Source organism: Gobio gobio (genome assembly GCF_949357685.1).
Source record: "Gobio gobio genome assembly, chromosome: 11".
In the NCBI taxonomy this organism is placed as follows: Eukaryota; Metazoa; Chordata; class Actinopteri; order Cypriniformes; family Gobionidae; genus Gobio; species Gobio gobio.
This window is the reverse complement of record NC_137104.1, coordinates 45,937,273-45,965,197: the sequence shown is the minus strand read 5'-3', so window position 1 is coordinate 45,965,197 and position 27,925 is coordinate 45,937,273. Positions and strand designations below refer to the sequence as shown.

Here is a 27,925-nt window from a genome sequence, read left to right as displayed (position 1 = left end):
TCAATACCCTTTATATATTGAAATCTTGTTTCTGCGCTGAAGTTGATGCATTGTTATGTTTTCAATGTCTCCTTTATGTGGGCCGCCTTTATAGTGAGTGTGAGTTTTGTCGAAGTAATGATGCCAGATTCCAGTACTTGAAGCTCCAAAGCCAAAGACATTCACCTGTGTAAAAGACAGAGCTGTCAGGAGTTTTGCAATTTCAGGGTTTTCTAGCTGGCAGCAGTACACTCTAAAAAAAAAAAAACTAAAAAAAAAAGAGTAAAAGAGGTGGCCATCACTGGTGTGGTACCCTTAAGGGTACATTTTTGTATCTCTAAGTCAGGAGTAGGCAAGTTCGGTCCTAAAGAGCTGATGTCTTGCAGAGTACTAAGCTACCATAGTATAACACTCATCGCTCCCAGCATGCATTGCAGCATTAAGTATGTCACCATTGCTGAGATTCATGTGCTGATTCTTGATATCTGTGCGTCTAAACATTTTTTCCTCCCTAGAATGTATTTAAAAATCAGAATTCAGATTGTCTGATCTGTGGCAAGAAAGTACTGTTGGTGAATATTATTTATTAATATTTTTAGTCAGTGATGAGGTAAATCAAACAAAGACCATAATGGTGACTAACTTTTTCCAATAATATTTTCAATAAAACATCTAAACCTCTGTTAATTCTCAGTAAGAGCTTCTATAGATGTCTTTCAGAGTTGGAGCCAAACTCTGCAGGACAGCAACTCACTAGGCCTCACTAATTGCCTGCCCCTGCTCTAAGTAGAGGAAAACAATGGTACAATTGTACCCTAAGGACCAATTGTGTACCTTTTAAAGGTACAGTTATAAGTTTTGTTCCCAACAAAATACCTTTTTTTCTGAGAGTGTATGACACTGGGTTTTAAGTCGTGTTAAAAGCTATTCAAATATCATGACATTACATTTCTATATACATTTCTTGTTAGTGCATTCAGTATTTTCTTTCTCATTAAAATTTTTTAACCCCAAATAAATCGTAAAAAAAAAAAAACATGTACATCTAAAATAAATAGCTTAATGCAAAAATATTAGGGGTGATAAAAAGCTTGACATAAACTGAAAACTTCAAATCCAAGCAAACAAAAATTAGTGCAAATTAAGAAAATATTTGAAAAGTGGAAATAAAGTGAATAGCGGGTATTTAATTGTGGAAATAACGTGTAGGGGAGATAATGTCCCAATAAAGCAGCAGCCATTTACCTGATCACAGATGTGCAGGGCAAATACTATTGTAATGAAGCCAGTAGAAGGATATTTGCCATTTTTCTGCAGCCATTTCTCATAAGTGTATTTTAAAAAAGCAGGGTGGAGGATCATCACCTACAAAAACCAAAACATTTATGTTAACAATCAGTCTCTCAATAATGAGTTTCATTTACATTGATTTAATGACATGGACACTCACCTTGTTCTTGTTTGCTTTGATCGAAGATTTGACTCGTGTGTAAGTGCTGAGGAACAATATGAGAAAGATAAAGATATACATTAACTCATCATTTACTTTCTTTCATAATTATTTAATTGCTTTATTAAACAGTGCTCACCGTGTCATGTGTCTAGTGGTGAAGGTGCTTATGAGCCACTGCATGTCACGAATCTTAAAAGGACAAAGCACTAGATGGGTGTTTTCGTCTAAGTCCACAGCGCTCTCAGGATACAGAATCCGGTGAGTTGTCTTAGATCCCACATCCTTCTCGTAACCTTTTGTTGGGCCTTTATTTATCCTGAGAGAAAAACAGGTAACAGGTGCTGAGGGGCTACCTACACTGTAAAAAAAAATCAGGTCTCCAATTGAACATTTTCTAGTGACTGATCACATCTAATTAATCTGTAAATTAAATTGCATCAATTCACAGAAATTCAATGTGGCCAACTGAAAAATGTAGATGTGATCAGTCACTAGAACATTTTCAATTGGAGACCTGAATTTTATTTACAGTGTAAAGATTATTCCTAAAGATGCAGGGATCCAGAACCACTGTTGTAGAGAACATTTATCAGATTTATTCTGTGTAATAATATAATACCTAATGACAAGGTCATGGCTGTCTATTAGTTGACCATAATGGGATCTCAGGAGGTTCCCAGAGTTTCCCACCACCGCACAGGTTCTGCAGCGATCCGGACCAGCGTCTGAGTAGTGTTCTTCATCAGGAAAGAGAGAAAACAGCTGGTCCACCACCTCTGTGTAGTTGACACTGAACCTTGACAGTTGTAGACCCTGTACAAATATTCAAAATATACAAATAAGATCAAAATTAGCATCAAGACAACGATCTTGTTCAAATTATCATGCAAAGATCATAAAGATATAGGCTATGATGATTTTCATTTTCACATTAGGGTGTTCCTCAGGCATGCATGACTAATTTCAGGAAGCTGAATACCTGATGTTTGTTGTCATCAGAAACATTTTTTAATAAAACGAATAAAATAATTAAGTAAAATGCAAGAACTACTCAAAAATAAATCGAAAACTGCCATTGTAAAATATTATATAAAATATTATACAAAATAAAATATTTCAGTTGTTTGAACTTAGAAACCTACTGCCATAACTTAACTTGAATATAACCTTTTCAACTCTAGCAAAGGCAATGGAGTACTTTAAGTTTAATTATTGAAAACTTATAAACGAAAAAATATAAAAAAAATTGTCATGAGAGTTGGAATAATACAAGGAAAAAAATAACTTAATGGGGCTTTCATGTTTTACAGTATGAAATTCATGAGGGAACCTGTGTCACGACTGGTAGTTATACCATGCGCACACACACACACAGGGATAGGACCCCGCCTTTAATATGTTGAAGTCTTACCCTCCACCATTTGTACGCGTCTCCATGTAACACACTGTTTTTTCTGTTGAGCAGAGCTGGAATGGTGGGGTTGTAATGATAAGCAAACCAGTCATCATCCATAAATCCCATGATGCAAGTTTTACAGGAGCATGACGGTTCGAAGATATAATCATCAAAGGAGTCTATGGTATCGTCCATTGGGGCGTTTCGATTGTACAGTAGAAAGATGGTCATAAAGCTTAAAGGCAAGGTGATGTAGCCATGCGTCAGTCTGTTGAAGATGTTCATCTTTTGCGTGCAGTGTCCCTGGACGAAACGTTTTGTTACTAAAAAGACAGAAAAAATTATACATGATTTACATTATAGTGGCATAGCTTTACATGACAGAGTACATTCAAACCCCAGCACTGGTAAAATATCATCATCATCATAATCATGTAGGGGAGAGTGGGGCTGGTTGGGTCAAGGGTTGGTTGGCACGCAGTTAAATTCCAGTACACTACACCACAAAAATCTTACATTAAAATGACTGCCCTCTTGACCTGAACACACCCATTTACTAAAATCATCCAACTGTCACTAAATGGGAGCTCTAGCGTAGTTCTACCTGGAAGACTCAAATGTCACGTCATTCATTAATTATCTATCTGGCCAATCATTATTCATCATCTGTAGTATATAAGTTCTGTTCCCAACAATTAATACGTTCACAGATACTGACGCCAGCATTCACCCCCATCGTCCCCACCACCACCAGGTCGGTCCCTATCCAGAGATCAGGGGGTAGGCTCCGCCCATGCCCTCCGGATTCGGGCTATGGACGCCAAAGAATTTTATCATTTCATCTATTCGATACTCATTGTATACAAACTGTAAATAAATCTTATCCAAATGTTATTCTTGCCTCCTGAGTCTTTCGGGTAGAACTATTGAGGTGAGGACAACTTTTCTATTTTAGTGTCTAAACAAAAAAAAAGTTTTCCCCCACTAAATACATTTTAGAACTATGATAGATAGACATATATAAAATGTAAGGATTTCAGTTGATAGAGATTGAAAATTTTAAAGTCTCTGATGAGCTGTGCTTTTTTGGCATCATGTCAGTAAAGAGGTGTGTTCTAATGTGGGTGGGGTTGGTTGACACAATGATTTGGTATATATCAGTATAGCCATTTGGTTAGAAATGTATTCATTTATGCATTTTACATATGTTAAAACATAATGAATACAATTAGGGCTGTCAACGTTAACGCGTTAACACATGCGATTCATTTAAAGACCTTAAAGCTTTCCTTAACGCAATTAACACAAATAAATTACAGAAGTAAGTGAAGCTGTGTCATTAACGTAATTTTTATCACGCAGTTAGATGATGTTAGAAGTCGTGAGTTTATCACAATAACACTGAGTATCTACAAACACCTGTGACCCTGGTAAGAGGAAATTTCCATTCTAACTCTTTAAATCGATTCTGCTTCTCTGTTTGTGATCAGGCCATTTGAAGCCGTTAAACTCTGGGAAAGTGTTCAGTGATCCAGTAATCCAATTCATTCAAGCAGTCCAAAACAGCGCTAATGTAAAGAATGCCAGGCTGATCACATCAGACATATTAGAGAGAATAGAGACTCACATTGCGTTTTTAGTGAATTATTAATTCCAGTGTGTGCTTTGCTTTAAAACACGAGCTCTGTCGTATTCTGCGATTGTTTCTGAAGAGCACAATTTTGGTGACGTACAGTTTAAAAATAATAAACAGTGGTTTACTGCTTTTTTGAAGAGGCACCCTTCCCTTTCCATCAGCAAGCCAGAGGCCACAAGCCTTGCTCGTGCTACAAGTTTCAATAAAGAAAATGTTAAAGCCTTCTGCAACAACCTAGATACCAAATAGGGTCATTTTAAGCAAATTGGGTCAATAACCTCTGCAGAGCGAGGATTGCTTATTATTACCCTTGCCTGCGCTGTTTCAGACACAGGGAATAGCCTTCCTCCGTATTTTGTCTTCCCCAGGGTAAATTCTAGGGACCACTTCATTCTGAATGGACCTACAGGTTGCAAAGGAGGTTCAAACCCGTCAGGATGGATGAAGGAATAACACTTTGTTGAATTTCTGATGCATTTTGTGGAGAATACAAAATGCACAAAAGAGAAGCCATGTCTCCTTTTGCTTGACAACCAGTCCCATCTCTCTGTCAGTGGCTTGAACTATGCCAAAGAAAACAGTGTATAGTCATGCTATCATTCCCCCCACTGTTCCCATCGGCTACAGTCTCTTGTCCGCACGGTGTATGGTCAACACAGCCTGTGACTCATGGATGATGAACAACCCATGGCAAAACCATGTCTATATGATGTGCCTTGAATTGTTGCCACAGCATACTCATTGGCTGCAACCCCAAATAACATCCGATCAGGATTCAGGGTGACTGGAATTTTCCCCAATAACAGGGAGGTTTTTCCAGGGATGTTTTGTGCCAATGTTGTTGCTGTCCCTGATGAGCTGCGCCCTGCCACTGACAATGCTGTGCAACAGCTTCACCCTTCTACTGACAATGCTGTGCAACAGCTTCACGCCTGTTTCAAACATACTCCGTTAACCAGTTGGAGCTTTCACACTGCATGCGGATGCGGTCTGGCAGTGTGTGTCAGGCAGGGCTGGACTGGTAATCTGGCATACCGGGCATTTTTCCGGTGGGCCGACACACTTTGGGGCACAACATGACTTTAATGATGAATATATATATATATATATTTTTTTAAAGGAATCATTTGAGAACATTACATGTATCTGTTGATTAGCTGACGGCTTAACCTTTCAGTTGTTACTGGACTATTTTATAGCATGACTAAGAAATATGACAGAGAGTGAAAAGTGTGTCAACCCTGCTCTCCCTAGCCTATTTGTTGTCACCGTAATTTCTGTCATTTCTTCATGGATTCTCACTTCAAACACGATTTTCGATTAGTAATTAAATAGTAATAGAAATACCGAAATGCAACTTCGACACCACTTTGGTTGTACTTAATAATAATAATAAAAAAACGCCTCATATTCATTGTTTCGATGTGAATAAGATTTACTTCATTATTTTTATCCGTATTAAAGCTTCTGATGGTTAATTAATTAAATAGTTTCAGATATATCACTTATTTCATTTAGGTTAAATATTGAAAACATAAAACAATATTGAAAAAAAAATGAAAAAAAAAAAACTATTTAAAACCGTTTCACAAATAGAACTGTCAATACAGGACTGTTTGACATGGAACAGAATAATTTGTCAGAATTATTTAATTCAGATCTGATCGAATTGAAGTGCAAACTGACTAGTATAAGACAATTCAACAGGGTATATAAAATAAGGTTAAACTTACCAAATTGATAAAGTCAAGCCGATAGGTTTCACGTATATCTTATAGTAAGCAACTAAAGTATTAAGGTCTGTATAGATATATTAAGGGCAAGAAATATATGCAATACTCACCAATATGTTTTATTTCTTGTCACCTGAATCAAAGCATCTGAGTGCTCAAAAATTCACGGCACCAAAGAGGATTTCATGTTTGTCTCTCATCTAGTGGGACTGGTTTTACCTGATCATACCTGCAAAATTGACCCTTTACCAAGGGTATTCAACGTATTTATCAGAAGTAAAAAGCCAACGCATGCTTCTGGTTCTTGGTATAAATCATTTGACAAATGTAGCCCAAAGAGATGGTAGAGAAACTGTGCTGGCGAGAATTGATGAGGGATTTAAAACTGTTTTGGGAGGTGGAATGTTCATGTTTTCAAACTTCTGCATTAGGTATGCATAATTTAGTGTTGCACAAAAGAGGGAAGGGAGGGGTGATTGATGAGTGACCTGTCAAGGGCGTAGAACATGATTTGCACACAGACAATTCAAATATGTAAGTATTTTAATATTTTCCTTTGATGTGATATATTCTGATTAGTTATATACCCCTGTCTTGTAATTTTTTTTTTCTTTCCTTTTCTTTGTTTTGTTCTAGTGTTGTCAAATAAAAAAATAAATTAAGATTTGCGCACAGATATTGAACGTGCATTTGTATTTGCGGGTCTATTATTATTATTATTTATTATTTTATTTTTTTGAAACTGCAGAAAATCACACTAGGCTTTAAAATCTATCCTATCCTATAAAGTAGGCTTTATTTCTAGTAGCCTACTCCGTTCTAAAATAAACAGATGAACTTTTTGAAAAACTTAGAAGACTGAAAATGTAGTCATTCATCAGTGAACCACTTCCAGCAAGAGGAACAAATAGGTTCTCACGGTTGCTTGGGCTTAATACATGGCTGCAAAAAAACTGCAACATGAAGGGACTGAACTTCATTGACAACTTCAATCTTTTCTGGAGTCAGAGACAACTATTTAAACAGGATGGCCTCTACCCAAACAAACTTGGTGCAAGAGTGCTAAAGGACAATATCTACTTCTCCCTCCATCATCAGTGTGTGTCAATCCACTCAACCCGAGTTGCACACACACACCTTTACAGAGTATGAATGACCACAGGACTTCATTTCAGCATCTGAATGGACATGCAGCTGACACATCCCACAAGGGCAATGATAACACCACGCAGCCACAACAACCACTGCTCACGGACACACTCCCAGCTGAGCCCCGCCCTCAGAGCTCACCTAGGTAAGTCACACTAGGTAACTTTTCAACCTTTATAATATATTTTCAAGACTCTTGTGATGATACATCGACTTACAATAGCTTGAATGACACGTCTGCCATAACCTAATTGGGTCTGTCTCGTTTTTTTAATCGTACTTTTAAACTTTGGGTTTCGGGTAGTAACCCGAGAACAAAAAGAACTACAAAATTCGACCGCTTTACGGCATATACGTCACTTCCACCACCAAAAATTTGGCTCCTTAAATTTGGACGTGCGAACCCAACTATCATTTGTTGCCGAATGTTATAGTCATGGCCGAAGCAGCACAGAAAAATAAGAAAGCAAAGGTTTTGTCGGAGGAAAGCAAAAAGAGGAAACGAGAAAGTGATCGGATTAAAGGCAGGACGAGGATCAACATTGGGCCAGCGTTTGCTCGTTGGCGTTAGCTGAAGGAGGAGGGGCTACATTCTTGCAAGTAAATACATAAGATGTACAAAATCATATTTTAGGATACCTAACATGTCTGTGATATTTGTTTATTTGTCTTGCCTCAAGCTATAATGCAAATTGATTTTTTAAATTTGCAGATTCATCTATGGTAGCTTGATATTATAATATTGACGATATGTGGTTATTACCTACCACTCAAACATTGAATTGAAGTATCATAGATTCTGTAAAACGGGAACCAATAGACTAGGCTACTATAATGACGCTGGCTTGTAAATGTGAGCATCGCGATCATTTGGCGTTTGAAAAAAAATAAAACCCATGAAATGATATTCATATGACATGCTGAAACATATGCCACTGTACCTGGGAGGAAGACATTTCACACGCAACGCAAGCAGAACACCTGCATGTGAACTCCTCCTGCAGTGTTCAGGGCTATCATGGTTGTCATGTCAACAAATGCATGTGCGATGCATCCCCTGATGTAGAATGACAGAGTTTACAACAGTAGTAGAGGACAATACTGTTTCCCAACTGTAGGGGGACTCCGAGAGCAAAACCTACCTAGTGCTGCTTTAATAACTACAAACAACATAGATTTTTTGCTTCTAATTGAAACGTGGCTAGAAGACAGCTGCAGTGCAACAGTCCTCAAAGAAACAGCCCCTCCTAACTTTACTTTTATGAGTGTCTTCAGAGCGGTTAGGAGAGGTGGAGGTGTTACTGCTCTTTTTAAAGATGTCTATCAGTGTAAACAAGTGTCATTTGGTGATTACCCGTCTTTCGAATATCTGGGCATTGAGTTAAAAGGTGCTCCACCCATTCTACTTATCATTATTTACAGGCCTCCAAAATACTCTCCAGCCTTTGTTGAGGACTTTACAGAGCTGTTATCAGCAATCTCCTCTGAGTTTGACTGTTTTGCTATTGCTGGGGATTTTAACATTCACATTGACAATGCTGAATCCAGTACAATAAAAGATCTCATGACTGTTCTTAACACATTTGATTTGACTCCGCATGGACACGGACCCACACATGATCGTGGACACAATCTAGATTTACTTATCAGTAAGGGTCTAAACATTTCATCGATAATTATTAAGGATGTGGCACTGTCTGATCATTTCTGTATTTTCTTTGATATATCAATCTCTCCTGCCATTGAAGCTAGATCTGTCTCTGTCAAAAAGAGATGCTTAAATGAGAACACTAGTGTACTATTTATGAAGGGCATATCTCTGACACCAAGCATATCCGCAGACTCTGTTGATTTTCTCCTTGACTCCTTTAACTCAAAAGTAAAAAATGTAATTGATGATATTGCTCCTGAGAAAGTCAGGAAAAAGTATGGTAGACCTAAAGCACCTTAGAGAAACACAACAGCAGTCCAAAGTATGAAAAGAAAATGCAGGAAAGCTGAACGCATGTGGTGGAAGACAAAACTTGTAGTCCATTATAGCATTTATAAAGACAGCCTTCATGATTTCAATGTGGAGCTAGGCAAAGCTAGACAGACCTTCTCAAATATTATAAACAGAAACATAAATAACACCCGCACTCTTTTTGCTACTGTCGAGACTAACAAACCCCCCAAATCATATTCCCAGTGAATTGCTCTCTGAAAGCAAATGCAATGAGTTTGCCTCCTTTTTTTAGAGAAGATCAATAATATCATAATATCAGTATATCCTCATGCTATGCTGGGGTCAGACAGACTCGTCCACAATTTCAGAAATTGGTCACCATGTCTGATTTCGAAGCAATCGACGGTCAAATTTTAGAAGAAACGGTACAGCACCTTAAAACATCAACCTGTGCCCTTGACACACTCCCCACTTCGTTTTTCAAAAGTGTGTTTAACTGTTTAGAAACAGATCTCCTAGAAGTGAGAGAGTAGGCCTCTCTCCTTTTCCAAACTCCCTTAAAACCGCAGTAGTTAAGCCTCTCCTGAAAAAGAGCAATCTAGATAAGACTATATTGAGCAACTACAGAGCAATCTCAAATCTTCCTTTCATAGGCAAGATCATTGAAAAAGTTGTTTTCAATCAGCTGAACAAATTCTTAAGCTCAAATGGATACTTTGACAATTTTCAATCTGGTTTCCGATCGCATCACAGCAAAGAGACAGCGCTCATAAAGATAATAAATGATATTCCCTTAAATACTGATACAGGTAAATGATCAGTGCTGGTACTACTCAACCTCAGTACGACCTTTTGTACTTTTACAAAACACGCTGTCGATCACAACATACTTCTTGACAGGCTGGAAAACTGGATCAGGTTTTCTGGGATGGTCCTTAAATGGTTCAGGTCATACTTAGAAGGGAGAGGTTATTATAGGTGACCATAAGTCTGAGTTGACATCCATGACATGCGGAGTCCCACAAGGGTCAATTCTTGCACCACTCCTATTTAACCTGTACATGCTGCCACTGAGCCAAATAATGAAAATTAACAAAAAATTGCTTACCAGAGCTATGCTGATGACACCCAGATCTACTTAGCACTATCACCTAATGACCACAGCCCAATTGACTCCCGGTGCGAATGCAATGATGAAGTTAACAACTAGATGTGCCAAAACTTTCTTCAGTTAAACAAAGACAAAACTGAAGTCATTGCATTGGGAAACAAAGATGAAATTCTCAAGGTGAACGCATACCTTGAAGCTAGGGGTCAAACAACTAAAGATCAAGTCAGGAATCTGGGTGTGATTTTGGAGTCAGACCTGAGTTTCAGTAGTCATGTCAAATCAATAATTAAATCAGCTTACTATCATCTGAAAAATATATCAAGAATTATATGCTTTGTTTCCAGACAAGACCTACTCGTTCATGCTTTTATCACCAGTAGGGTGGACTATTGTAATGGTCTTCTCACCGGCCTCCCCAAAAAGACCATTAGACAGCTACAGTTCATACAGAACGCTGCTGCAAGGATTCTGAGCAGAACCAGAAAATATGACCATATCATACCATTCCTCAGGTCTTTACACTGCCTTCCAGTTACATTTAGAATACATAGATTTAAAATGATAGATTTTAAAGTATTATTACTGGTATATAAATCACTTAATGGCCTAGGACCTCAATACATTGCAGATATGCTGGTAGAATACAAACCCAACCGATCACTCAGATCATCAGGATCAAGCCTGTTACAAATACCGAGGGTTCACTCAAAGCAAGAGAGTCTGCGTTTAGCTATTTAGCCAGCCTTAGCTGGAACCAGCTTCCTAAACAGATCAGATGTGCTCCAACAGTAGCCACTTACAAATCCAGACTCAAAACACATCTGTTTAGCTATGCATTTACTGAATGAGCACTGTGCTTTGTCCGAACTGCTTGCACTTTATTTTGTTTCAATTTAACCCTGTTTCATCTTTGCATCCTTTTACTCTTAATTTTTTTATACCTGTATCGTTTTTATTTTTATTTTATTCTTATTATATATATTTTTTTATTCACTTAAGAATATTTTAATTCAATTTCTGTATAAAGCACTTTGAATTGCCACTTTGAATGAAATGTGCTATACAAATAAGCTTGCCTTGCCACAGACGAAGTACACCCGCAAATGGCGGTTGTTAATGTCAAGCCCTGATTATTATCCCTTAAATGTCACCCTAGTCTTGTCTGAACTTTTTCATTCGTCTTTGGCTCAAGCTTCACTTTATTATTTCCCAGACGTAGTTTTGTTATTGAGGTCAAAGTCCTCTTGCCTTGCATTCGCAGATTTGAAGTGCACCTGCACCAGACTGATGCTGACTGGACAAGATTTACCGCGAGTTTTTAATGATAATTAAATTTTAAACGATATTCCTAACTGTCAGTACATTTTATCGACAGCCCATGATGTCATCAATGTGCGACCAGGAATTATTACATGACACCATCTTATCGTCTGAAGGGACTGTTTGTCAGGCAGGCCTGAGGCATGGCAAAGAGACACAGTGTCATTCCCTGTTCTCAGGGAAGAGAGGTTACATACATAACCTGAGACGTTTCCTTTCAAAAGGGAACTCGCACTGCGTCCTAGAATGCATATGGGGAACGATATACCCACGCCGCCATGCTGAGTGGAGTACATGCCCAGTGGCAGTGACAACTGTCAGGACAAGCAAATTCAACTGAAATGCCTGAACCCCTCCCCCTCTGGTCACACTAGGCTGTCAGTGACAGCATTCCCTACGGTCATAGCCCAAGCTATAAGCCTCAGTAGGAACCTTCATACACTACATGAAGTTCTACCTAGGCCGCTCAAAGGCCTGGAACCAACCAATTCGACAGAAGGGGTTCCTTTAAGAGAGTGTGGCTAGGGGACCCGAGGGAGCCCCAGCCAGTCACTATTCGGGAAACTTCACCGAATGCCACCAGGGAGGCCTGACTTGGCGTCAATTATGTGGGACACTTCGGTTTGGCCAGCCCTGTCTGTTTGAAAACAGCCTCTGGACACTTGCCTCCCGGCGAGGCATCCAGACGGAGGGACTGTGACATGGCAGTGTCCACCTCAGACCAGATCTCAGAGACGGGTATCCGGGAGAGCAGCACTCAGCGTAGCACTTTCTAACCATTGCTAGCGAGGGGAGTTTATCTGCTCGATCCTAGGATCTACCAAGCCAACACTCACAAAAGCGCTCAGGAGGACGGACAGGCCTACGGGCTGATCTAATTGGGAGGCCTCGCGAGGGGCCTGCGACCGTCTGATCAGACTCAGGCGGCTGCAAGCTCATAGACGACCCTCCATGAGGGGAGCTCCAAGCCTACTTTGTAGTTAAACCAAGCTGTAGGCTGAATACGAGTAGGTCCCCTTCTGTAGGGACCGAGTAGCAGAAGCGACACTTCGTCGTGCTAGGGTGTGAGACCACCTTCATGTGCTGCCAGCTAAGGCCAGATCACTGATAGCAGGTACCCACTAGCTGTCAGCGTAATGCCAGTTATTAGTTCCCGACTCGTGAACTCATTCCCTCAGGGAGGCCTGGAGGGGCCTACTACCTGATAGCAGTTGAAGCTAACTGTCGGAAACAGGGAACTTGTTCCCTCAGGGAGGCCTGGTGAGGCCTACTACCTGATAGCCACACGTGCCCGCTGCCAACAACGGAGATAAGCGCAGTTACAATAGCAAAATGTGTGTGAGAGCGCTGCTATAAGGTGACTATATTGTATTGCAATAGGGAGCACGTCAAAGTCAATACTAAATCAAAACTAGTTAGCAGAGAGAGAGAAGAAGAGAGCAAAGAAGAGAAGCCCCGATGACTTCAAGAGCCAGAGGGAAAGAGAGAAAGCCACAGTTCTAATCTTCTTTTATCTATTCCTTGACCATGTAACTGAAACCAAATGTATTCTTTTAAACTGACCAATCAGACCAAACCCAAACATAACCTTCAAACTGACCAATCAGACCAAACTTCCCCCACTGTAAAGGTGGGACTCCATGTGGCCTACAGGCCTGTCTTTTGTCTTCCTGGCCCTTCTGATAAGCAAATGTATTGACAACAGTAAAGCAAATTTCATTGTTGGATTTCAAATATCAAATATCTTTGATTATTTTCAATTCCTTCAGTTCCAAGACAAGGTTATGGCAAAAAAAAGATTTTGAAATTGAGAAAGAGACTAGAGTGATGGTACGAAAGGTTACATCAACATTTTTTTGTCTAATGTATTATCTCTTAACATGGAAATTGAATAAATTGTTGTTAACTACACATACTGATCTTGCTTGTGATTTCACAGTCATCGGGTCCTGCAAAGTACTAAAAACAAGATAAGTAGTGCTTTTAAATTACTGATGATTCATTTTATTGTGATGTGCTGTGCCATAAAATAGATAGACTGCCCACATGGCAATATTTCACAGGTCAAAGTTAGTATGTAACTGGAGACAATTGTGGTTTATTGGTGTTGGTTGGTAAAAGACAAACCAATCAATAGGGATTGTTCCACAAACAGCAGGCAGAATGAAGACTGTGTCTAAAATAGTTGTCAACTGACTTGTTTTTGTCTGACTTGTTTTTTTATTGTGAAGTAAAGGATATAGATTTTTATTCAACTGAAAGACAATGTGCAAAGGGCCCCACAACTACTGAATAGTAAAGGCATGGCCTCACAAAGTCCGTAAAATTTGAAGTGTGTTTAGGTGGACCCACAAGGAAGGAAAACCAGTTTGGGACCCCACATGTGACAGCCCAGTCAGGTCTTGTGCAAAAGTTCTTAATTTTCAGATTATCAAGTGAGATGTGTTTATGAATGTGTTCTGATCTTCCCAGATTTTTTTTAAGAAGCGTACCTCTTCTAGAAAGGGTGGATCCCACAAGTGATGTACCAGTCATGGGGTCTCACAAAGTAACAAAAACAAGGATGTGTGTGTGTGTGTATGTATGTGTGTATGTATGTGTGTATGTATGTATGTGTGTATGTATGTATGTATGTATGTATGTATGTATGTATGTATGTATGTATGTATGTATGTATGTGTGTATGTATGTGTGTATGTATGTATGTGTGTGTTTAGGTGGACCCACAAGGAAGGAAAACCAGTTTGGGACCCCACATGTGACAGCCCAGTCAGGTCTTGTGCAAAAGTTCTTAATTTTCAGATTATCAAGTGAGATGTGTTTATGAATGTGTTCTGATCTTCCCAGATTTTTTTTAAGAAGCGTACCTCTTCTAGAAAGGGTGGATCCCACAAGTGATGTACCAGTCATGGGGTCTCACAAAGTAACAAAAACAAGGATGTGTGTGTGTGTGTATGTATGTGTGTATGTATGTGTGTATGTATGTATGTGTGTATGTATGTGTGTATGTATGTATGTATGTATGTATGTATGTATGTATGTATGTATGTATGTGTGTATGTATGTGTGTATGTATGTATGTGTGTATGTATGTATGTGTGTATGTATGTATGTATGTATGTATGTATGTATGTATGTATGTATGTATGTATGTATGTATATATATGTAATGCAATTACCTGATCAACCAATCACATGGTAGTTGCTTCAATGTATTTAGGGGTGTGGTCCTGGTCAAGACAATCTCCTGAACTCCAAACTGAATGTCAGAATGGGAAAGAAAGGTGATTTAAGCAATTTTGAGCGTGGCATGGTTGTTGGTGCCAGACGGGCCGGTCTGAGTATTTTACAATCTGCTCAGTTACTGGGATTTTCATGCACAACCATTTCTAGGGTTAACAAAGAATGGTGTGAAAAGGGAAAAGCATCCAGTATGCGGCAGTCCTGTGGGCGAAAATGCCTTGTTGATGCTAGAGGTCAGAGGAGAATGGGCCGACTGATTCAAGCTGATAGTAACTTTGACTGAATAAGAAGTAACTTCGACTGAAATAACCACTCGTTACAACCGAGGTATGCAACAAAGCATTTGTGAAGCCACAAGACGCACAACCTTGAGGTGGATGGGCTACAACAGCAGAAGACCCCACCGGGTACCACTCATCTCCACTACAAATAGGAAAAAGAGGCTACAATTTGCACAAGCTCACCCAAATTGGACAGTTGAAGACAGGAAAAATGTTGCCTGGTCTGATGAGTCTCGATTTCTGTTGAGACATTCAGATGGTAGAGTCATAAATCTCCATCAACTGCAAGATGCTATCCTATCAATATGGGCCAACATTTCTAAAGAATGCTTTCAGCACCTTGTTGAATCAATACCACGTAGAATTAAGGCAGTTCTGATGGCTAAAGGGGGTCAAACACAGTATTAGTATGGTGTTCCTAATAATCCTTTAGGTAAGTGTATATATATATATATATATGGCATTGCAGGGCATTCCAAATGAGCCTGATACACTCTAAAAAAAAAAGGGGGTTCTATATGGCACCAAAAATTGTATAAATTTTGGTATAAAATTCTGTATATGGTAGCGGTGTTATATAGCACCTTAGTTAGCGGTGCTATATAGCACCTTAGTTAAAGAACCGGTGAAGAACTACTGAAGCACCAAAATTGGTGCTATATAGCACTTAAAAAGGTTCCCCTATGATTACGTGCCAAGAACCAGTTTTGGTGCCATATAGAACCTTTTTTTTAAGAGTGTATACCGTGCTCAGGGAGTATGGAGCAGTGAACACTGCGCAGGGTGTTTATCCATTAGGAGCGCTGTTGGTCCAGTATTTAGGACCTTTATGTAGTCCTGGGCAGTATGACCAAAAATTTATATCACGGTATTTTTTGAAATTATATCGGTTTTGCGGTATATGACGGTATTTTTTCCCCTATGCATGACCGGGTGTTAACCACATTTTCTACTAATTGAGAGAGGATATACAGGTGCTGGTCATATAAATAGAATATCATCAAAAAGTTGATTTATTTCACTAATTCCATTCAAAAAGTGAAACTTGTATATTATATTAATTCATTACACACAGACTGATATATTTCAAATGTTTATTTCTTTTAATTTTGATGATTATAACAGACAACTAAGGAAAATCCCAAATTCAGTATCTCATAAAATAAGAATATTACTTAAGACCAAAACAAAGAAAGGATTTTTAGAAATCTTGGCCAACTGAAAAGTATGAACATGAAAAGTATGAGCATGTACAGTACTCAATACTTAGTTGGGGCTCCTTTTGCCTGAATTACTGCAGCAATGCGGCGTGGCATGGAGTCGATCAGTCTGTGGCACTGCTCATGTGTTATGAGAGCCCAGGTTGCTGGCCAATTAAGGATAGGGATACCATGGTCCTTAAACCAGGTACTGGTTGCTTTGGCACTGTGTGCAGGTGCCAAGTCCTGTTGGAAAATAAAATCTGCATCTCCATTAAGTTGGTCAGCAGTAGGAAGCGTGAACTGCTCTAAAATGTCCTGGTATACGGCTGGACCAACACCAGCAGATGACATGGCACCCCAAACCATCACTGACTGTGGAAACTTTACACTGGACCTCAAGCAACCTGGATGGTGTGCCTCTCCTCTCTTCCTCCAGACTCTGGGACCCTGATTTCCAAAGGAAATGCAAAATTTTCTTTCATCAGAGAACATATCTTTGGACCACTTTTTTTTCCTTTTTGTCTTTAGCACAGGCGAGACGCTTCTGACGCTGTCTGTTGTTCAAGAGTGGCTTGACACAAGGAATGCAACAGCTGGAACCCATGTCTTGCATACGTCTGTGTGAAGTGGTTCTTGAAGCACTGACTCCAGCTCCAGTCCACTATTTGTGAATCTCACCCACATTTTTGAATGGGTTTTATTTCACAATCCTCTCCAGGGTGCGGTTATCCCTATTGCTTGTACACTTTTTTCTACCACATCTTTTCCTTCCCTTCGCCTCTCTATAAATGTGCTTGGACACAGAGCTCTGTGAGCAGCCAGCATTTTTTGCAATGACCTTTTGTGTCTTGCCCTCCTTGTGCAAGGTGTCAATTGTCGTCTTTTGGACAACTGTCAAGTCAGCAGTCTTCCCCATGATTGTGTAGCCTCCAGAACTAGACTGAGAGACCATTTAAAGCATTTGCAGGTGTTGAGTTCATTAGCTGATTAGAGTGTGGCACCAGGTGTCTTCAATATTGAACCTTTTCACAATATTCTAATTTTCTGATGTACTGAATTTGGGATTTTCCTTAGTTGTCAGTTATAATAATCAAAATTAAAATAAATAAATGTTTGAAACATTTCAGTCTGTGTGTAATGAATGAATATAATATACAAGTTTCACTTTTTGAATGGAATTAGTGAAATAAATCAACTTTTTGATGATATTCTAATTATATGAGCAGCACCTGTACTGCAGTAGATTGACTAAAATGCCCTATTTTACTGTCATGATGAGTGAATATTGTAGAAAAAATCCACACTAGAATTAATACAGGTTTACAAAGCCCCACAAAATGATGCTGTGGGGAGACAACAACCAAAAAAAAATCAGACCTGCAACTGATAGTGGACCATGGAGATAGAAGGGGAAAAAAGTGTTGAGGGCACCTTAAGCATTTAAAAAATCTAACCCTATAACAACAAACTGACAAAACGAGGGAGAAACACGGAAGAACATTTAAAAGGTTGAAGGATATTTGTAATGCATTTAAGATGCATTCATTCATTCAAGATGCTCTCCATTGAAGTACTGTTTTTTATGCTGTAAACTATACTGTACTACTGTACTTTTACTATATTCTATCCCCTTACACTAAACACACAAAACTTTCTGCATTTTTACATTTTCCACAAAAAAAAAAAAACTAATTCTGTGTGATTTATAAGCTTGTTTCTTCATGGGGCCCTCAATTTGGTTCCCCACGGTGACACAAGTCCCCATGTGTCTGTGTACAAGGTTGAAGTCATGAACACACACGTTTGTTTTGCTATCTAAGTGAGGACATGCCATTTGCGTAATGGTTTTTATACTGTACAAATTGTACATTCTATCCCCCTACACTACCCCTACCCCTAAACCCATCTCAGGAAACATTCTGCATTTTTACATTTTTAATTAAACATTGTTTAGTATGTTTTTAAAGCTATTTTAAATGAGGACATATGAAATGTCCACATGTCATGTTTATGTCGAAATACCAGTGTAAAACCTGTGTCATTATCCAAATATGTCCTCATAAATTACAAAAACAAACACACACAGAGAGAGAGAGATAACTGAGGACTCATTGTATTACATGGGAAAACTGCATTATAACTTAGTCATTTTGCAGTGCATAACAAAGACAGCTACTAATATTAATTAAAAAGACAATGTTAACCTACCTGATATCTGAAGGGGGAAAAAAATCTGGAACAATAGCAGTAAACCTGAAGAACGGGTCTCAGATGTGTGAATCTAGTGGTAGATGATCAGATTAAATATTAGAGAGGAATTTAAGGAGGGTGGTTTTCTCTTCTACACACCTCCTGATCATTACGCATTCACTTCTCTCTGACATTTCACATCCAGAGACAAATGCAGTCATGTAGTTCCCCCCGAAGAATTTGGGTGGATCCAGTCTGGGCATCATTGGAGATTAATATTAAAAACTATTTGAGTATTTGACATTTCTATGCAACCTAAAGCTTTTTGATTCATACTGGGTTTTCAGAGTCATGTAAAACCTTAAAACCTGCATTTATAATGGAGTTTTAAAATTGTGATTGGACCCCATTGACTTTCAATGTGTGGGAGGGGAAAACAGTTCAACTGTTTAGTTACCGACATTCTTCAAAATATCTTCTTTTGTGTATTTTTGGGTGAACTATCCCTTTAAGAAGCAGGTTATGCTAAAACTAAAACCCATAGAGGCACCTTTATTTATTTTTAGCCTATGTATGCAAAGTATTTTACATTTGCTTTATTAACGACTGCAGACCTTACATGCATTTATTTACTTAGTACATTAAAGAATGTGTTTAGCCTAAAAAGAGTTTTTTAACTTTCGAAAAAAAAAAACCTATCCAGTCTGTCCATTGTCCTATAAACGGAGGCAAAACAGCCCAATGAAATGCATGTACCGTCAGAAGTAAAAAAGGAAGATTGCGAGTGTAAAAACAGTAGCTAATATTACATTTGGATGTTTCATTTGAAATAAAAATCAGCATCAACAATGTAAAAAAGGACATACAATATATTACATCAGAAGGTAAATACATGTATAAATATCCAGTAATGAATGTTTTTACCAAACACAATGGTTTTGTGTGTATTTATTTTTATTTGTCTCTAATCGAGGACAATATGCTCTTGCCAGGCCATTGGAAATAAGAAACTTGTTCTTAATTGATATGCCAGACGGATAGATCCATATAGATTCCAGGACGATTTGTCTGCAAGGGTACTGTTTAAACGCACAGTTATCAATATTTTAAATATTTTAATATTAGTAAAATCGTGAACCTGACTCTCCAGTTTCTTCCACTCCAGATAGAGGTGATTCAGGTTATATTTTTATTTCTTATGAACATTAATTATTGTTCTGTGTAAAGCACTTTGAATTACTACTGTGCATGAAATGTGCTATATAAATAAACTTGCCTTGCCTGGTTAAATGCATACAGGTAATTTAATAATAAATAAATATTCACATAAATAATTCTGTTTTGGAATGCAGGCTTTTTTAAAAGGTTTCATTTACCAAAGATGTAATACTGAGAAAAAGGTCATCATTACCACCCTTTATGCATAGAAATCTTGTTCATCAGCAGCAGCTCATTTATGGTTTTATTTTCAAAGTCTCCACCGTGACGGCCTCTGCTGAAGTGAGTCAAGCTTCTGTCAAAATAGTGATGCCAGTGCCCGTCACTTTTAGCTCCAAACCCGAAAACATTGACCTGTGTGAGAGATTGAAAAAAATGGGACAGTGTTTGCAAAGCACTTTATCAAACCAAAGGTTAAAAATTAAATGAGGTTGTGCAAGTGCTTTCTTGTGAAGTAATATAGGGCTGATAAGCAACCAAACAATAACCGCAACATGATAACAATCAGGGCACACTTAAGTCTGCATCAGAATATATACACTACCATTCAAAAGTTTGGAGTCAGTAAGATATGAATACTTTTATTCAGTAAGGATGCATTCAATTGATCAAGTGAAAGTAAAGATATTTCTAATGTTTCAAAAAAATCTTCTTATTTTTATTTATATGCGCATGTGACATGGCATGGTGGATTTTAGATTTGTCCGCATCTGTACTGTGAACTGTGGTTTGTCCTTTTATGTGTCAATCAAATCAGAGAAAAACATTGGAGGAATTTAAATAATAGACAAAACTCTTACCTGATCACAGATGTGCAGGGCGATTATCAATGTAATGAAGCCAGTAGAAGGATATCTGCCATGTTTCTGCAGCCAGCTCTCATGGATGTATTTTATGAATGCAGGATGGATGATCATCACTTTAAAGAACAATAAAAATAATCATCAGTGTTGGGAAGGTTACTTTGGAAATGCAATAGGTTACGGATTACAAGTTACCCTATGTAATAAGTAATGTAACCATTTCAATTACTTTATTCAAGTAATGTAACTGATTACATTGAATTACTTTTTTATTACTTTTCTAAATTTCTAACAAATGTTTTCAACTGTTAATCCAGGGAGGGTTAACCTCTAAAAACAGAGATGGTTATATTTAGAGAAAACACAATTCCAGATCATGTTTTTCTTACTGATATAAAAAAAAAAAAAGAGTTAAAATCTACATACTATTCTTGTTAACACTATGTGTGTGTGAAGGGAAAACAATATACCATAAGGCCTAATATGGATTTCTCACTAACAGAAGCAAGAATAGTGGCATAGAATATAGAATAAGAATAAGAAGCATAAGAATATGGTGTGGGTTTGTTTTTCAGGAGTTGGGCTTGGCCCCTCAGTTCCAGTGAAAGAACTCTTAAGGCTTCAGCATACTAAGACATTTTGGAAAATTTCATGCTCCCAACTTTGTGGGAACAGTTTGGGGATGGCCCTTTCCTGCTCCAACATGACTGCACCAGTGCACTAAGCAAGGTCCATAAAGACATGGATGAGCGAGCTTGGTGAGGAGGAACTTGACTGTTCTGCACAGAGTCCTGATCTCAACCCGATAATACCTTTGGGATGAATTAGAGCGGAGACTGCGAGCCAGGCCTTCTCGTCCAACAAAATTCCCATAAACACACTCCTAAACCTTGTGGAAAGTCTTCCCAGAAGAGTTAAAGCTGTTATAGCTGCAAAGGGTCGGCTAACTCCATATTAAACCCTATGGATTTAGAATGGGATGTCACTAAAGTTCATGTGCAGGCATCCCAAAACCTTTGGCAATATAGTGTATATGATTATCTTCACTGTAATAAAAATAAATAGGACATAAAACACAACCCTGTCCCTTTGAGTTTTAGTGATCAAATGTATAAGGTATACAAAGCTATTGAATAAGAAATAAAGCAAACAATTCAGTCAAACAAAGTCAGCGCTAGTAGGCTTAGTTAAAAAGCCTAACAATATAAAGTTATGAAAATTTCTCAGCCAAATTTCTCAGTTATGAATTCCTCAGCCAATACAATTTGCCAGGGAACAACTGATAGATTCATGAGACCAAAGATCGCCAGTTAGATCTACACAAGTTGAATTATATATCATGTTAAACCACTACAGAGACATCAGAGCCAGCAGCAAACATCAGAAGGACTAGCCGAGGTAAGGCTGCTCTCGGCGTGATTAACGAGGGTTGAGCTCCTGAATAGCCTTTTCTCAGTAACTGTAACAGATTACAGTTACATTTATTTTTTACATTTTTAGATAACATTTGTTCAGAAAAACTATTCAAATCAATATGTGAAAGTCAAAAGTTCTACACCGATTGATAGATATGACTCTCACCTTGTCTCTGTCTGCATTTACTGTAGGTCTCACTCTAATGCTGAGGAAAACAAAGATTCATTACATTAAGATAACTGCCATGAAATGTGAAAGATGCATGTCTGAAGGCTTTTTAATAATTCCGTGAATGTGTATTGAGGAAAAAACGTACCGTGAGATGTGTCTAGTGCATAAAGCACTTATGCAATTGAGTCGTAAGCAAGATAAGCATCCGAAAGCAAGATAATGATTGTGTTTATTGCATTTCTTCTGCACGCTCTGAGGTGCAAGTAATTTATTATATACAAAATGTTTTATATAAAGTGGCTTCTCCTACTACAGCAACTTCAATTTTATATATCTTTCTGATATTTACCAACAGTTTATCAGGAAGTGACGATTTAGTTTTTTTCAGCTCACTGGATGGAAACGCTGCTTTATTCACAAATGTTGTATGCATTATTTAAATTTTACGCACAAGTTAAGTTTAATTTATTTTTGAAGCAATTCATATTTGATGTAGGCAAATGTCGGCTGTTGAGTGACTTAAAGCCAGTGGGCGGGGTCTATGGTGCAATGATGTATAACTATTTGTCGATGTCTTGATCTGGAGGCAGGCAGATGCAAATGTATTTGCCCATGTGACATCACAAATCCCACGTCCAAACGTGCCATTTTCGGAGCTTGCTTTAAGCTATAAAGATTGCAGGATGATTTAAAGCCAATACAAGACACCTTTATATAAACCGCTCTATAACTGGAAAATCAATGACGCATCCCCATTGATGGCCCCCATTGCATTCCATAGTATGGAGAAAAAAATACTATGAGAGTCAATTGGGACTTTTTGGGGGTTTTGAATTTGGTTACACAAATTCTTCAAAATATCTTCTTTTGTGTTCAACAGAATAAACAAACTTTGGAACAAATTTCATTTTATTTAGAAAAAATTTAATTTTAGAATACCTTCAACAGGGAATTTATTTACATTTTTTTGGCAAAAGAATGTGACCCAATTATGACCTTTATTAACTGTGATTAAACCAACCCCAGTCCCTTTATTTTCAGACCTCCACACCATCTGTAGACGTCTGTCTGTAACTCACTGTTTCTCCTGTTCAGCAGAGGTGGGACTGTGGGGTTGAACCAAATGAAGAACCAGTCAGCATCGTTCAGATCCGTGACACATTTATCACAAGCGCACAGACCTCGTTTGGTGGAATCATCTGATGTCTTGAGGAAAGTATAGATCACCGCGTTTTGGTAATAAATAAAAAGAACAAAGATGCTAAAAGTGAAGAGTGCTGTGATGTACAGAGATCTCTGTGTAGTGAAGGGAACCATATTTTCAGCTGGTTGAAGAGGGTTTAAAATCCTTCAGCTGAAAAGAGAAAAATATATATATTAATGTTCAATTTATTATTACACTATTAAAGAATACAAAAATAGGCCACAATGTATACTGTAGGCTTAATATTAAGGAATTAAGGCCAATTTATGTTTTACAGGTATGTTTACCTGTATTTTGAATTTTGGATAGAATTGCATTGTGTTTTAGGGTTAATGGAAATGTCTGTATAATAGATAATGTCCTGACAGAAAATTACCAGTACATTTTCTTTCTTTTTGTTCCCAAAGGGAGCAACAAAGGGTCAGGATCCAAGGCCAATCCTAAAATGTTGTTCAAATAGGCTGTGATTCTGAACCAGTAGGTCTGGATAAAATGACAATCCCATACACAGTGAATATAATCACCCATGTTAGATTTACATTTGGGGCAGAGTGGTGAGTGAGATGGATTGTATTTGTGTCTTAAGTGAGGCGTAATATGTATTCTGTGGAGGATCCTAAGCTGAATGGCTCTTGCTCTATTACAAGCTGAGAGCCTTTTGGCTAAAGACCAAACCCTCTACCATTCATCCTCCGAGATATCTACCCCAATCTCTCTTTCCCAAGTTAATCTGAGGAGCGAGGCATTAACTGTGTCATAAGAGCACAGTGCTTTGTAGAAAAAGGAAATCAACTTTTGCGTAGGAGGACTTAAGAGTATCTTCTCAATTACCGAAAATGAATATTTAGAAGTAACTGTAGTTTTTCTGAATATATGATCTCTAATCTGCAAAAATCTAAAAAAGTGTTGCCAAGGTAGATTATATTTTGAGGCTATAATATCAAAGGAAAATAGTGACCCATCATCAAATAGGTCAGCTATTCTGCATATACCATAAGCAGGCCACAGGTTGAAACCAATGTCCAAAGAACTTGGCAAGAACTCTGGATTGTTCAGGATTGGCAAGAGAGGAGAGGTTGTATCGGTCCTATCCTCCAATCTTTGAACAATATGCCATGCCTTGAGAGTATTACGTACTAAAGGACTATCACACCTATCTCTCCTCAGCTTAGAATTACGGATAAATAATATGTTTTGTAAAGGGCATTTGGACTGTGAAGATTCAAGATCGAGCAAACTGATTTAGGGTCTTTATTAAACCATTCAACAATGAATCGAAGCTGGCAAGCCAGCTGATACAGTTTAAAATTTGGGAGATCCAAACTGCCCTTCGCGCTAGGGAGCTGAAGTTTTGATAATTTCAGCCAGGGTTTTCTTTTACTCTAGATAAATGAACTTAACCAGCCATTCAGCTCTATGATAACCTTATTAGACAGTAAAATAGGAATCATCTGCATTGGATACAGTAAACGAGGTAGGACATTCATCTTTATCAAGGCAACCCGTCCCAGCCAAGACAGAGGGGGAGTCATCCACCTGGTCAATTCACAGATTTTTCCAAGCACCGGAGTAAAATTGGCTTTGTACAATTTCCTAAAAGTAAGGAGTATATTAATGCCTAAATAAATAAAACCATCCTCTGAGTACTTAAAAGGAGAGGAGAAAGGTTGATTTATGAACCTTTTATTCCCTATAAATAGGGCGACTGATTTAGAGAAATTAATTTTGTACCCGGAGAATTGCCCAAATTCCTGAATGAGGTCAACAACCGCTGGCACAGAGCTTTTAGGGTCAGAGAGAAATAGTAACACATCGTCTGCGTATAAGGAGATTTTGTGCCGCCTACCCCCCAGAGAAACCCCAACACAGCTGCACTCTTATCCTCTGAGCAAACTGCTCTATTGCTATTGCAAAAGAGAGGGGACATCCTTGCCTAGTACCCCGGTATAAAGAGAAATGATCAGATCTGTGACCATTGGTAATGACCGCGGAGAGGGGATCCGTATAAAGTATTTGCACCCAAATAATAAAATATTCCCCAAGGCCAAATTTTTCCAGTATGTAGAACAGATACGGCCACTCGATGGAATCAAAAGCTTGTTCCGCATCTAGGGACAAAATTAAAGAGCTAGTACTGAAGTTATGGGAAAGCTCAATAATGTTATGGGTGGAGCTTCTACCTTTAATAAACCCCGTCTGGTCCTCATAACTAATAGACGGTAGAACCTTTTCCAGTCTTAGCGCTAGAATTTTAGATAACAGTTTTAAATCTGAATTAAGCAAAGCAATAGGTCTATAGGAGAGCCACAATTTTCTGGGTCCTTGCCCTTTTTTAAAATAAGAGAAATATTTGCCTCACGAAGCAAAGGGGGGCAACCTGTTAGTAAAAAAATGAATGAATAAGCATAGCTAAGAGAGGGTCTAGAAGCACACGCTCTAATTCTTTATAGAATTCAGGCCATCCCGCCCAGGAGACTTACTGGACTTCAAACTATGGAGTGCGACTATAGCATCCTCTCTAGAAATGTATGCATTAAGAAGTTCTCTCTGTCCTTCTGAGACAGCAGGGAGAGTTATGCAATCAAAGAATGACACCATATACTCATACTTTTGAGAAGAATAATGAGACTGATAGAGAGCAGAGCAGAATTGTTTAAAAGTACTGTTAATGATTAGAGAGTCAAAATGACATTCCCTTGCGGTCTACTATAGAAGTAATAAATTGTGAGTCAGAATTACACTTCGTCAGATTAGCTAAACATTTACTAGGTTTATTGCCCCAGTCATACAGCTTTTGCTTTGAGTATAATATATTTGAATGAGACTGATGAGTTGATAACTAATTTAATGAAGCCCATATTTTTTTCTAATGAAACTGGAGAGGGATCGTTCAAATAGCTGCAAGTGACAATATTTAACTCTGACGCAAAGTGTTTCTGCTTCTCTGACTGTTTTTTTTTTTTAGTTGTAAAGTATGAAATGCAAGGCCTCTAATATATGCTTTAGCCGTCTCCCGGAGAAGTGAGGGATTATTTGTAGACTCTGAGTTAATAGATAAAAATATCTTAAACTCTGAATTAAAGTATGAGAGGAATTTGTCATCTTTGAGTAATAAGTTATTGAACCTCCAACTTCTCACAGGTCAAAAAAAAAAAAAAAACCCTCACAAATATCTAGCACTGCAGCATGATCAGAGACAACAATGTCTCCTATGTTGCAATGTGAGATTGCATGTATTATAGTCTTAGTATCCTAGAGTGACTCATGTGGGTGCGAGAAAAAGGTGAATTTCTTCTGATACAGGTTAAGAGTACGCCAAACATCCAAATATTTTAAGTCCTCACACAGTGCAGCAAGAGCTTTAGATTGTTTGGTGTAGAGAGTCCCTGGGGGGAAAACAGTATAGAATTCAATAAGCAATTAAAGTCTCCTCCAATAATACACAGACCAGATGCATGCTCCTTAAACTCAAGGAAGTTTTTATAAGAAATTCTGAGGATTAGTTAGGGGGTCAATATATATTTAAAAGTGAGATTTCCTCCGCATTCAAAGTCCCCTTAATAATGATATATCTACCATACTTGTCCTTAATACTGTTCGTGACCATAAAAGGTATACTTTTACTGATCAAAATGGCTACTCCTCTACTGCTTTTCGTAAAGGATGAAAATTTAATCTGACCCACCCATTTGTGTAATATGTGTAAGACTCAAATGTTCGCTATCACTCAAATGGGTTTCTTGTAAGAGAGCTATATCTATATTCTCCTTATGTAGTCGTGTGAGCACTTTACGCATTTTTATTTGCCCGTGTAAACCCTTTACATTCCACGTGCAAAGCCTTAAGTTACTAGCCATTACTTAAAATAAGGAAAAAATGTAAATAAAAAAAAGGATCAGGTGGTGCTCTCCCCCTATCGAAAATGTCCACAAACATTACCCTGTAGTTAGGTCCAGTAAACAAATAGGCATGTGTCGAGGCATTACAGTAGACAATAACACATATTAAAACAAGCCAAACTGGCAACGAGGAAAGAAAAGGAAAAGTACACAAAAAGTACACAACAAGAAAATAGAAAAATAGAAAAAAGGGGCTGTTTCCCCAGGTCAAGGGGTAAGATCTTCATCTTAAAAACAGGTCAGTCTATCGATGTCTCCAGTAGCAACTATCCAGAAAAGTAGAGCTCAACCAGAATGTAAACGGAAGTTATTAAGACCGCCCCTGTCACTCAGAAAAGAGAGAATAGAAAATAAAGCACGCACACTAGCACTCACGTCGCTGTGTAAATTGCAGCACATGAAGCCAAATCGGAACTACCCGCCTGTCAGAGAGCTTGGTAAACATCAGTTGCTGGAGTTTTAGTTGCTCTTATCCAGGTACTGCGAGACTGCAGCCGCCGTCTCAATGACTTTAACGGTATTTCCAATATTGACTCGTAGCTTGGCTGGATATAGCATCGCGTAGCGAGCATCCAT

General features: G+C 38.2%; 1 protein-coding gene across 1 annotated transcript; it reads right to left on the bottom strand.

The window, feature by feature from the left end:
• On the bottom strand, positions 1-27,925 carry LOC307133491 (CMP-N-acetylneuraminate-beta-galactosamide-alpha-2,3-sialyltransferase 1-like; the record flags this gene model as incomplete). Its single annotated transcript, XM_079828573.1, has 7 exons — positions 1-165; positions 1,225-1,344; positions 1,430-1,475; positions 1,569-1,748; positions 2,052-2,245; positions 2,844-3,151; positions 27,817-27,925. The coding sequence occupies 7 exons, from the start codon at positions 27,923-27,925 to the stop codon at positions 1-3; spliced, it is 1,122 nt and encodes a 373-aa protein (XP_079684699.1).